Source organism: Dysidea avara, chromosome 6, assembly GCF_963678975.1.
Source record: "Dysidea avara chromosome 6, odDysAvar1.4, whole genome shotgun sequence".
Lineage (NCBI taxonomy): Eukaryota > Metazoa > Porifera > Demospongiae > Dictyoceratida > Dysideidae > Dysidea > Dysidea avara.
Genome location: NC_089277.1, coordinates 10378725 through 10391409, shown reverse-complemented (window position 1 = coordinate 10391409; position 12685 = coordinate 10378725). Strand labels below are relative to the sequence as shown.

General features: G+C 39.8%; 4 protein-coding genes across 4 annotated transcripts; 2 read left to right on the top strand and 2 right to left on the bottom strand.

Moving 5' to 3' along the window:
- Window positions 1–63: 63 nt before the first annotated feature.
- LOC136259108 (parkin coregulated gene protein homolog) lies at window positions 64–2914 on the bottom strand. The gene is made up of 5 exons (XM_066052530.1): window positions 2691–2914; window positions 2280–2414; window positions 2052–2223; window positions 1849–1998; window positions 64–288 (listed from the first exon to the last, which is right to left on the bottom strand). The coding sequence occupies exons 1-5, from the start codon at window positions 2820–2822 to the stop codon at window positions 128–130; spliced, it is 750 nt and encodes a 249-aa protein (XP_065908602.1). The 5' UTR covers window positions 2823–2914; the 3' UTR covers window positions 64–127.
- Window positions 2906–9395, bottom strand: LOC136259106 (E3 ubiquitin-protein ligase TRIM9-like). Its single transcript, XM_066052527.1, has 6 exons — window positions 9145–9395; window positions 7188–8046; window positions 6829–7064; window positions 5112–5254; window positions 4175–4316; window positions 2906–3569 (listed from the first exon to the last, which is right to left on the bottom strand). Exons 1-6 carry the CDS (start codon window positions 9344–9346, stop codon window positions 2995–2997), a joined length of 2157 nt encoding a protein of 718 aa, XP_065908599.1. The 5' UTR covers window positions 9347–9395; the 3' UTR covers window positions 2906–2994.
- On the top strand, window positions 9163–10599 carry LOC136259107 (D-aspartate oxidase-like). The gene has a single exon (XM_066052528.1). It carries the CDS (start codon window positions 9336–9338, stop codon window positions 10482–10484), a length of 1149 nt encoding a protein of 382 aa, XP_065908600.1. The 5' UTR covers window positions 9163–9335; the 3' UTR covers window positions 10485–10599.
- Window positions 10600–11027: 428 nt separating this feature from the next.
- LOC136259103 (D-aspartate oxidase-like) lies at window positions 11028–12496 on the top strand. The gene has a single exon (XM_066052525.1). It carries the CDS (start codon window positions 11253–11255, stop codon window positions 12306–12308), a length of 1056 nt encoding a protein of 351 aa, XP_065908597.1. The 5' UTR covers window positions 11028–11252; the 3' UTR covers window positions 12309–12496.
- The last annotated feature ends 189 nt before the right edge of the window (window positions 12497–12685 follow it).

The following is a 12685-nucleotide window of genomic DNA, read 5'->3' as shown; positions in this document are numbered from 1 at the left end:
TGATTGCGCGAAGCTAAAATTCCTCGCATAACATCGTACATATACTCCGGCTATCAGTCAGGCTCAATAAACAGAGGCTAAACAAACCATTGGAAATGTGTACACATACATAAAGCAATAGCTGCAGTCAATTTAGCAGGCATGATTCATAAGTGGGGACCATGTATTTAATGTTAATGAATGCATCAACCCCTCCATGTCTCTCAAAGGCTTCTAGGGTCTCCTGAATGAGGTCTCCAACATTCTCTCTTTTCTGCTGGCTGTAATCAATCCCATCCCCTGAGTTCACTAAACAAGAAAATGTCATACAGTAGCTAACAAGCATAATACAGTATGCACATACATATAAGCGAAAGCAGGGACCCCGCCCAAAATCACTGGTCTTTACTCCTATAATTATTTCAACCACTCCTTACCACGCTATTAGTGATGTACAAAGTGGGGAAAATTTTGGGCATCTTGTACACCCACATTCGTAGAAACCCACATAGCCACAGATAGCAAACACATTAAGTTCCAAATAAATCACACTACGCATTTGACCAGTTAAGAAGCAAATTGATAAGCTTAGTATCCACTATTCCAACAGTGCCATGACTGCTGCTAAGTGGTGACAGACCTCCTATCTAGGTACTGGAATCCAGAAACACATGCCAGCCACCAGACTAGCTATTAGTAGAGCAAGCAGCTAAGCAACAAATTTTAATGAAATCGTTCACTTTGTGATAAAAGCACCAAATTTTCTGTGGAAGTTGAGTAAGGTATACTAAATTATTTGAGATACGGTGCCACATCAAACTCATTGCCTTAGGGCATGTTTTAAAACCTTTAAGCTGGGTTATAAGCCTATTTCTAGCTGGCCAGGAAACCATGCAAGTGCATTCAGAATCTTCATTTTTGCTTAAATCACATGGAAGTATTTCAAATTTACAGATGCAATCATAAACTTCAAAATGTGGTAAAATCAACTATAAAATATTTTAGTGTTAAAAGTACAGGTGTAATCCAATAGAAATAATACACTGCACATCTATGGCTTCATATACTGTGACCCTCCATGCTTCTTAACATGGCAAGCTAATGACCTGGATGGACACCTCCCTTGATCAGCTTTGGATATGATCATCCCTTGGTCGACTATGCAGATGCAAAGTTTCAGTGTAATTCCTATGGCACACTTTTATGGCTTCCACAATACATTTTCTATTGATTTTACTTGTCAGGTTCTTTGAGCGTGATATGATTGGTAATTTTAATGGTACCGTATCTAAGTATGAATTAAGCATAAGTTTGGTGCTTTTATCAAAAAGTGAATGATTTTTTCACTTAGCCGCTCTACTATATATTCAGGTCGGTGAAATGACAAGATTTGGCTGAGTTCAAGTACAGCAATCAAGTTGAGGTTAAAAATTGGACCATCCAGTAGCTATTGACCATTTCTTATTGTAATTTTGAAGGCTATAAGCACAGATCTGGTGCTTATTATAGTCTCCAGAAGTGTTTGAATGGCAAGACTAGTTCATTTAGCTATACTCAGAGTACTGGAATGCTCAGAGTCAATTACACATACATAGTGTGTAAATTCTATACTGCTTATAACCCTTTACAGCATACACTGCTAGTAGTTATAAACTGTTATGAAGTTACCACTGTATATAGTCCCCAGGTTCGTATGTTGCAACGTTTTAGTAGAATTTCAAAGGGCAGTGCCCCTTACTGAGTGCATCAATGCTACTGTATGTTAAAGGTCTAGGAGGGATTTTTCCATGTGCAGAAAAGGTTTGAGTACAGTTGGTAAGGTACATAATGTTAACTCTAAACTACTAAAAATCCACTCTATCAACTTACCGTTAAAATGTTTGAAGGTGTTGAAAATGGGTAGTATTTGTCGGTAATAAGGTACAAGAGCTTCTCCAACCATATCACCACACACAACCAAGTGCTGTAACACCTTCAACGTTGTACATATCACCTTCCTGTTACGAGTATTAAGTGCATCTATAAAAAAATATTTGATGTAAGACATAGATAATAGGGAGGAGAGAAATTACTTTTGATAGGGATAATCAATTGTGGTATTACGGGTAAAACTTTTCCACCGCCATGTTCTAACATGTCATGAATACCCTGCCTGGCGAAGAACTCATGAGGATGCTCAGTTTCACACAATCCATCAAAGAACAGCGGAAGATAAAAGTGATAATCTAGTTTGTCCAATTCAACCTAATAGAACACACACACGCACACACAATTTTAGCATCTTGAACATCTACTAGTACCTTCCATGCTATCTTATTCCCCTTTTTGTCGTTTTCTAGTGCAATAGGGAAGTCGCCTCTCTCATAGAACTTTTTAAATTGAGTATCTTTTGAAGGTCTTTCCTTGTATGCACCAGCTTTCTCTGGACTAGCAACCTGCAGGAACAAATGGAGCTTTAAAAGCAGCAGTTTCACAACGTTACTTCTGTTCTAGCTTTGCTCTTATTGTTAATACAGTCGTACAAGCGGTTCTTCACAAGCACACGAAAGGTACACTGAGTTAGGCCATTGTACTCTTTGGAGTATACAGCCACAGCCACTCCCAGGTTTGGAGATTTAATATAATAGACTTAATCCCAGAAATACTAGAGTTTAGCGCACGCAGTACTAGCCGTACCGGTTCAGTCAGTCCACAACACACAGTACAAGTACCTTGACATTTTTCATACGCGACTTGGTGGTGAATCCCAGCACAGGCTGGCCGCTTTCTGGCGACTTCGTTTTAGTGGCAGTTTTCGTCTTAACAGAAACGCCAGTTACACAAGGAGCTTCAACTGTTGCCATCTTAGCTGCTTCGCTATTATCCTTCAAGGTGTTTATCAAGCGTCCATTACACACTGTCGCTATAGCAACCGGAATACAATTAATTAATTTAAAATTCTCTAATTATCGGAAGGAAAATTAAGTAATATAGAATTTGTGAAATACAAAGAGTTATAAATAGAGTTGAAGAAACTTATTTGCTGATAATACACCATGAACTGTTTGGGACATCTTCTGGCATAGGTGGAAAGCTGAGGGTTACAGCCTTCTGGAATCTCATGGACACAATTGGAATTACTGGACTTTCCACATTGTCAAATGCCTGCCCAAGCGGTTCACCATTTTTATAAAACTCCATAGAATGATTGTCCAGGTCAAGCAATACACCGACTTGGTCGTTTTCATTAAACTGTTTTCCACGTACATAAGAAGAGCCTCTTCTTGCAGTTTGGTGAGACAGTTTCTTGCCTGTACCACAAGCCATTGCCCAATACTGTTTACACAGGGGACAACATCTTGATGAAATAAATGCATGACTTTTCTCCCATTCTACAGCATCTGCTGAAACTACACCAACAATAATTCTTCTGAATGTTGACTGGTGTCCAAAACGATCAAGTCTTATTTCCCAATAGTGTCTTCCTGTTGATAGTATCTTGTTCCCACCGATGGTTACAAATCCTGTCATGTGTTCTCCCACAGCTGCAGTCAGGTTGTCATTGGACAGTGTGATGCATGGACTCTTGCGAGATGGGTCCCAGTGGAACGCTACATAACACACAAACATATAATCATCACAGTATTTCAGCTATTCTTTCAGACTGCAATATAGACACACTTTCACATTCTTGTACCAAGAGTAGAAGCTCTCAACCTTGCCTGTACGTTATTGGGGCTCCAACAGAATAGTTTGTAAATACAAGGGATTTTTATAACACACAGGAAACTGAGTTGACAAAGTTTAATGGTTTCATGTACATTCATCTTATCACCATAGCAACGTGATATCAAAACACATAAAATGCAAGCTAAATAATATGCAGGGTTTATGCACTCTACACAATAACAGAAGCCATGTTGGCCAGTAGAAGCTATAGTGTCAAATCTTCACTTCATATTAAGGTTTCTTCACAAGGTCTTACAAGCTTCACACTTTAGCAAACAGGGAAACCTTAGAGGCCACCTCTTTAACAGTAGCTATCAATCTCATTAGCAAGACCATGTAAATACAGACCCTGGTATAGATTCATTGGACGCCCTATGAATCATATTTCAGCCTGCATCAACTACAGTAGGACCATATGTTGTACATGAGTTAAACATGTAATTCAAAGTGACACGTATGTATGTAAAGGAAATGATACTGTACTTACAAGCATCTCCAGTTTTGACGGTGAGTGGTGGAGAGTAGGGACCACATCCAGCTTCATTCTCAGCCATCACACGATACTTGTGGACAAAGTTGTTAGACAATGAACCGTGTAGTTGACAGGCCAAATCTGGACCAGTATGAACCTGTAATGTATTACTGCATATAAAGCTCATCAATTTGTTTAGAACACTTGTGCATCCACACACACAACACACTTCTGCCTGTTTGGAGATCATTCTATAGTACTTGAGATCATAGTCTCCGACTAGCCAGGGGACACTGAATAACTATCTTTACAAGTTTCTGAAATTTAGGCCACCCCCAGGATAGACAATTTCAGGGACCTATTGTAGTATATGTGCATGCTCACGTGATATGCTTTTGTAGTCATGGATTGTTTGTTATATGGTGTATGATTTTGCTCTTGTTCCTTTAATCATGAGACTACACCTAGCCTGTGTCGGAGACTTGGTCTTTGAGCTCCTTGTGAAAAGCATGGATGAACAGCTCTCTTGTTGGCCAAAGCAAGGAGTCCCCTAATGATATCCTTACCTCCACCAGATGGGCAGAGTTAAGCGTACTACACTTACTAAAGCCACAGTGATGGATTACTGTGACAGCTAGTACTTTATAGTAAGCCTGCATTGGGTTACCTGTGCACCACTCAGGTACAGTACTAGGTGAAACAATGGGAAACATGGACAGTTGGGCTTTTGGTGGCATAGTTGACACCAGGTCAACAGGTCACCATTATACGTTCGTTATACACATCTGCTTAAACTGAAGGAATGCAAGTATACAATATGTACAGTTTCTTGCTCAACAACTACTATAACAGTATGGACACCCACCACCAAGCATTGAACCTGCGGCTTTAATTGTGATTACCAGGTTGGTGCTATAACCACTTACTGTAGCTACACTACACACACACTAACATGTTTAAATTTTCTGTCACCTCCAGAATACTCCACTCTGTATTTATCAACTTTCCCACCATTTTTAGGTTTCTTCCATGTCAATACAGACATTTTGTTTTCATCTTTCACTTGTACCTTTAGATCTTTCACCCTGCCAGGAGCTGTGTACAATAAACAAACAGAATGGCAATAACACCTGCGCACGCGCGACACACACACACACACACAAAAAGAACACACAAAGAACACACACACACACACACACACACACACACACACACACACACACACACACACACACACACACACACACACACACACACACACACACACAAAGAACACATACTGCATTTATCACTAGCAAATAATCACACTTGGCACAAATGAAATGCAAGGAGTCGTATGTATACATGTCAGGCAATTCGTTCATGTCAGGGAACATTAAATCGTAATTCTACGGTATTTCCTTGTATAGAAGCCACATTTAATTAAACACCTGTCTCGATTATAAGCTGGGACCTTTGGAAAATAAATATCCGGTCTCAAATAGAAGCTCAGGGTATTACTTGAGTCTACTGTTAGTGGCTTTAATTGTTTTTCCTTGTTGCTGTTGCTTCTTCATACTTGAGTTTAGACCCTTCTGAGGGATGAAGGTATAATGAGTAATCACGTGAGTAGTCCAGGTGAGTCCTAGTGCATGCAGGTAAGTATGATACAACTATTTTCCTATCATTTTCAGCCTTGACTACACTTGTTTATATACAGTAGTCAACACACTGTACACTGCTTACTATTACAGTAATCCCGTTCTACCACCACCCGAATTCAATTAAATGCTGGGCGTTGGTCGGACCAATCCAAAATAAACATTCGGTCTCAAATAAAGGCCGTATTTGTTTACAGGTTGGGTCAAAAATGCTGGGAAGGAAATAAAAGTCCGGGCTTTTATACGAAGAAATAAGGCAATTCACTAAAGCAATAAATGTTTGGTTAATAACATGTGGTTCATGTGAATGCAAATGAAATTGCTGAATCATAAGTTGGATGTCAAAATCATTCAACTTGAAAATAAACTTCAGAGACTGATTACTCATATACCAGTGATCGAGGGCACAGCAAACTCACCTCCAAGATTTCAATATCTTATAAAACAGTGTTGTTTTCTGTAATTTTACACCTTTTAGTACAATATTTCAATAGAAAACCTTGCATTGTATATGCTTGTTGCTGACCCCTCGCACTCAGACACCCAGCTCTTTTAATAACTAAAATCACAGGAAATATACAATGCTATGCAGCACACATACGTACGTATGTGTGCGTATATGTATACGTACGTACGTATACACATACATACGTACATACATACATACGTACATACATATGTACATACATACATACATACGTACGTACATACATACGTATACGTACGTATATGTATGTATGTACATACGTACACACATACATACATACGTACGTATGTACATACGTACACACATACATACATACGTACGTATGTACGTACGTACATACACACACATATACATACGTACGTACATACACACACATACAAACATACATACACACACACACACACACACACACACATAGAGGCTCAGGGTATTACTGTATACATCACATTACATTACATTATACATTACATTACATTACATTACATTATACATTACATTACATACATTATACATTAACAGACTCACACTGCACATTTATATACCTGTCACAACACCTCCGTACTCCAGAATATGATCAATTAGTGCAGTCTGGTCGTTAAAAGTGAGGACAATCCCATCAGTGACCAGTGGATGGGATTCAACTTCAGCCTGCAATGTCTCCTGAGCATCAGCAAACACACTGTCACCTTTCTGGAACATGTCAAAGTTTGAGTTCTGACAGAACAAGTCTATTTCACCCATCTTGCCCTTGAGCTTGCCAGATGTTTCTGACAGTGAACTACAGAACATCCGGTAACACAATGTATTTCTATGCTAGGGCTAAATCAAATACTGTAAATATGTGCATGAACTGTGAAACAACAGTACAGGTACATACACCTTTTAGTTCACAAACACAAACCTGGACTGTATAGAAAGAACCTTTAAAGTTTGTTCAGCCATTTCATTTATATCACTATCCAGTTGTTTCTTTCTTGCTTCAAGAGCCGAGTAAAGGAAATCAAAATGTTTATCCAGTTCAGTCTTTAGCTGGACCCTTCTCTCTTCAATATCTTCCTCAGCTTTCTTGCACAAGTTAAACCCTATTACACTCTGTGACTGTTTTGTGTTTAGCTCTTCCTTTAGACCTTGTAATGCCTCTCGTTTCAGAGTAGCCATTTCATCAATCAGCACACAGTTATGTCCTTTATGGTCACCGTGTAACTGGCAGTAGATACAAATCGTTGTGTTGTCCGTCTCACAAAATATTCTCATCGGTTCTCTGTGGGTTTTGCAGTAAGTCACACAGCTGTCTGAATTTGATCTGAAGGTCAAGAACCCTGAGGTGTTGCGAACTGAACATTGTGGTGACTGCAGGAGTTGACATTTCTGCAGTTCCACAACTGATTTCACATCGTGCCCTTTCTCATTGGGCACCTTGGAATGCACCGAATCATTACAGTCAGGACACATGAACATTGAACAATTAAAACAGTAGAGCTTCGCAGGTGATAAATTACCCGAACACTCAGCCTCACAATATTTCTCCTCAAAAGAAGAGGAGAGATCACCATTAAAGGAGGCAAAGAAGCTCCCATCTGTAATGTAAGATGGCTGCCTTCTCTTCATCATACTGGCTCCAGCCATTACATCGAGTATAGCAAAGTTCTTGGGTAGGTCCTCAATGCGGTTGTTAGGTAAATTAGTGTTGGTACAACATAGTGGACAACTGACTCTCCTCTGATTGTTGTCATGTTTCTTAGCCCATGAGTCAATACAAACTGTGGATGGTAACCGGTATATATGTGTATGCAGAAGGTGTATAGCCTAACCTAAACTGCACGCACGCACACACGCACACACCACAAACACATGTACAGCATTTTGACATACAGGCAATATCAATGCATACGTTTTGTACGTTAAATCCTTTGTGCATGCAATCCTTAAAACTAATTTCCCAAACCTGAATGCTTTCAAACAAATGGTTGCATTCTGAGAAGTATGGGGTGCCATTTGTACCAAAATTGTGGGAAAATGCCTTATTTATAAACTATAATCATACTATATAAATCAATGCACTACTTTATAAACCATATGCATGATTTATAAAGTATATGTGTATGATTTATAAAGTAGAGCATTGATTTATAAAGTATGGTTATAGTTTACAAATAAGGTGTTTTTGAACAATTTTGGTACAAACGGCACCCCATAGGGAAGTCACATACAGGATGGAAGTACATCTAATTACTTTACCTACCATGTTTGGAAGATATATATATATATATATATATATATATATACTCCTTCAAAAGCTAAAATGGCATAGTGATCTCACTGAGCAAATGCCACAATGCTCATATGCACAGCTGTAGGCTATCAATCCCTTCAAAAGCAATGCAATGCTATTGACAAAGGCTGTTCAATAACAAAACTGATAGCTGCTGACCACCAGGCCAAGGTAAAGTGTTAAACTGCCAAAGGGGTAGTTGCTACCAATAGTCCTGTGGAACCATTTGCTAAAGAGATCTTTAATCTCTTAATTTCATCTAAATAAGTGTCTTGATCGCTTGACAATCTAGTTGACATGCTAAGGTCCTGTGCTCGTCTTGATCATCTGATTCAATGTAAACGACTACCCCTTGAAAACAGCATATCCATTCTTCCTTCCCCTACCACACCAAAGGTCATCATTTGCTTGTGTTACTGGTACATTCCATGTCCTAACTGCTTGAATTACCGAGGGTCATGCATGATCAAGGGTTGCAAATATTTCCAAAAGCGCCACCACTTCCGGTGTAAAATGAAGGATTGTTGTGATTCATGACAATAAACAATTACTAACAATCAACTAGTTTACAAACACAGTGTTTTACCTGAACACAGCGTGTGTCCACAGCTGGAGAGGATTCGAGGACATTTCGCATCAGCGAGATCACTATATGCTTCACAACACACAGGGCATGTAAGACCGCCTAAAATCGACTCGTCATCACCCTCTACTGAAAGGCTTGATGGCATCAGAGACGGCATAGATCTCTGCTTGTTGAATGAACTGAGATCAGTCATGGCGGCCATTATCAATTACGGTAAATTTACGGAGTATGCAGGTTTAATTTCGCGCAGTGGGGAAACTCCCCGATTCACCACAAAGGTCAGTACGCGGGTCAGTACGATGGAGAAAGTGAAGCGACCTCGTATAGCAGTGATAGGCGCCGGAATAATTGGCCTTCCAGCGGCAGTGATGTTGACAGAGATTTTCTGTAAACCGGAAGTGACACTGATAGCTGAAGAGTTCTCTCCTGACACCACCAGTGATACTGCGGGATCCATAATATGGCCTGCCGACCACAGCGAGATTGGTTCGCATGATTCCAGAAGGGATGAGTGGACTAAGGTTACTTTCCAGTACTTGTACAACCTCTTCTCATCACCACTAGCAAAGACATTGGACATCAATTTGGTACCTGCTTATGAAGTGTATGAGGGAGAGAGAGAAGACCCATGGTGGAAGGATTATGTGTTAGGCTTTCGTCATGTTGGAGAAGAAGAGATGAAAGTGCTACATTACCCTGTGGACAGGAAGTGTTGGGGTTATTCTACTTTGATGATGATTGGTGCATCATATCTTAAATGGCAGATGGAACAGTTCAAAGCTAATGGTGGTGTAGTAGTTCAGAGGAGATTGGAGAGTCTAGAAGAAATTGATGGTGCTTATGATATCATAGTGAACTGTACAGGACTTGGTAGTAGACAACTAGTGAATGATCCTGAAGTGTACCCAGTTAGAGGTCAACTTATTGTGGTCAGGGCTCCGTGGATCAAGAGCATATTTATATATGAGACTAAAGATAACGTAATTACATACGTTCTACCAAGAACTGACTGTGTGTTATTAGGTGGTACTGCAGACGTAGGCAACTGGTCCACACAAGTTGACCCATTAGTTAGTAAAGGAATCATGGAGAGATGTTGTATGTATTTCCCGGCACTATCTACAGCAAAAATTTTAGAAGAAGTGGTAGGACTTCGGCCAAGCAGACATACAGTTAGACTTGAGGTAGACGATGCTTCTTTGAAGAAATCCACTGTTGTGCATAATTACGGTCATGGCGGGCAGGGAGTCACCTTCTTCATAGGATGTGCTATAGATACAGTTAAATTAGTGGAAGACTGCTTAATTCAAAAAGGGTTTACAGCAAGCAGTAAACTGTAACCCATAGGTGTTTGTGTATGGGCATGTGTCTAAATGTGTGTACACTGCATGGCTACATTTGTACAAAATAACATAGTAGTAGTAGTAGTAGTATTATAAGATGTGGTAACGTCAAGTTTGGCATACCTGTACTTGGGACCTACAAGCACTCAGGAACTTGAATCAGTACTGCTGTGTCATCGATACATTGCTAATTTAAATGGTTAAAGAAACTATTAAGTATATTTTGTGTTTCCAGGGGGTTTCATGGATTTGCAAACAAGTTCAATGTAATGAATGACAATCTATGCTAAATAAAACCTTGCTTTTAGTTTATAACAAGTGTGGTCCAGCATATGTAATTGTATGTGTTTTGATGTTACATTGTGATAATTTTTGAAAGCATATCACTGCTTCTGAAAAGCTTTCCCTATAGATAGGCCATTTGCGTTCATCTGATTTCTGAAAACACAAAGCCAGAGTATGATTTGTTGATATGATAAAGCTACTCCGTTTTATGTCTGCGTTATAGTAAAGGTGGGTGGGGCTAGCTAGTTGACTCAGAACGGGGTTAACAACGCTTAGAGAATCTATTGCTTAACTAAATCAGTTCACCGACTCACTTCTGCCATTAATAACTTGAACTGCAGTACTGAAGCAATAAAAGTTTGGGTAGCTTCCTAGCTGACACCACACGACATCGAGTCAGGTGGCTACAGTAGTGCAGCTGCATGCGTATTAGTCGTGACAGCCGCACGGCCTCAAGTGAATCGACATAGTCTACTGGTAATGCAGCATACAATGGAGAAAGTGAAGCGACCTCGTATAGCAGTGATAGGCGCTGGAATAATCGGTCTACCTACTGCAGTGATGTTGACAAAGATTTTTTACAAACCGGAAGTGACACTGATAGCCGAAGAGTTTTCCCCACATATCACTAGTGATATTGCTGGAGCAATAATCCGACCTGTCGTGGACAACAACAAAGTAGGATCATGTGATTCCAGGAGGGATGAGTGGACTAAGGTTACTTTCCAGCACTTGTACAGCCTCTTTTCATCACCACTTGCAAAGACACTAGACATTTCTCTGGTATCTGCTTATGACGTATATGAGGGTGAGAGACAAGACCCATGGTGGAAGGATTACGTTTTAGGCTTTCGTCATGTTGGAGAGGAAGAGATGAAAGTTTTGCAATATCCTACTGGCAAAAACTGTTGGGCTTATTCTACCTTCATGATGATCAGTGGCTCCTACCTAACATGGCAGATGGAACAGTTCAAAGCTAATGGTGGTGTAGTAGTCCAGAGGAGATTAGAGAGTCTAGAAGAAATTGATGGTGTTTATGACATCATAGTGAACTGTACAGGACTTGGTAGTAGACAACTAGTGAATGATCCTGAAGTGTACCCAGTTAGAGGTCAGGCTATTGTGGTCAAAGCTCCATGGATCAAAACTATCTTTGCCGAGGAGACTGAAGATGGTGTACTTACGTATGTGTTTCCAAGAGCTGACAGTGTAATATTAGGTGGTACTGCAGATGTAGGCAACTGGTCCACACAAGTAGATCCATTAGTTAGTAAAGCAATCATGGAGAGATGTTTTATATACAGTCCCGGACTATCTACAGCTGAGGTGGTGAAGGAGGTGGCAGGACTTCGACCAGGTAGGAGCACAGTTAGACTTGAAATAGATGAAACAATTTTGAAGAAATCCACTGTTATACATAATTATGGTCATGGCGGACTGGGAGTAACTTTCTTCAGAGGGTGTGCAATAGATGCTATTAAATTGGTAGAACATTGCTTATTTCAAAACGGGTTCACAGCCAGCAGCAAACTGTAACATGCTTCAGTCTCTGTAGCTACTCGTTATTTACCATTTGAATATATTTTATAACACATAGTTACATCAGTGGCTGGATTGTACAACTGACTGCAGCACATGTAATTGACTGTATCGCTGTATATTTGGCAAGTCGTGCAAGTAATATACATTTTCAGGCCCATAGCCACAGTATGCATTAGAGGGATTCTAGCCAGAATTATATAGACTATGTATGTGCAGTGAAACTCTCTTAAGCAAAAGTTCCTATGATTAAATTTTCAGTGCTATAGCTACTTAGCTAGTTATATACACGTTATGCATATAGGAATCTGATTTGTTTATGAGTGTGGCTGTCTCAGCAAAATCATGTTACTGACTTCCTGTATTTATAGGTC

Coding starts and splice junctions, on each gene's coding strand:
- LOC136259108 (XM_066052530.1), bottom strand. CDS start 2,822: ATGGCAACAGTTGAAGCTCCTTGTGTAACTGGCGTTTCTGTTAAGACG. Junction 2,415..2,690: donor CGCGTATGAAAAATGTCAAG/GTACTTGTACTG, acceptor TTGTTCCTGCAG/GTTGCTAGTCCAGAGAAAGC. Junction 2,224..2,279: donor GGAATAAGATAGCATGGAAG/GTACTAGTAGAT, acceptor GTGTTCTATTAG/GTTGAATTGGACAAACTAGA.
- LOC136259107 (XM_066052528.1), top strand. CDS start 9,336: ATGGCGGCCATTATCAATTACGGTAAATTTACGGAGTATGCAGGTTTA.
- LOC136259106 (XM_066052527.1), bottom strand. CDS start 9,346: ATGGCCGCCATGACTGATCTCAGTTCATTCAACAAGCAGAGATCTATG. Junction 4,317..5,111: donor GTGACAGAAAATTTAAACAT/GTTAGTGTGTGT, acceptor AATACATTACAG/GTTCATACTGGTCCAGATTT. Junction 3,570..4,174: donor CGTCAAAACTGGAGATGCTT/GTAAGTACAGTA, acceptor TGTGTTATGTAG/CGTTCCACTGGGACCCATCT.
- LOC136259103 (XM_066052525.1), top strand. CDS start 11,253: ATGCAGCATACAATGGAGAAAGTGAAGCGACCTCGTATAGCAGTGATA.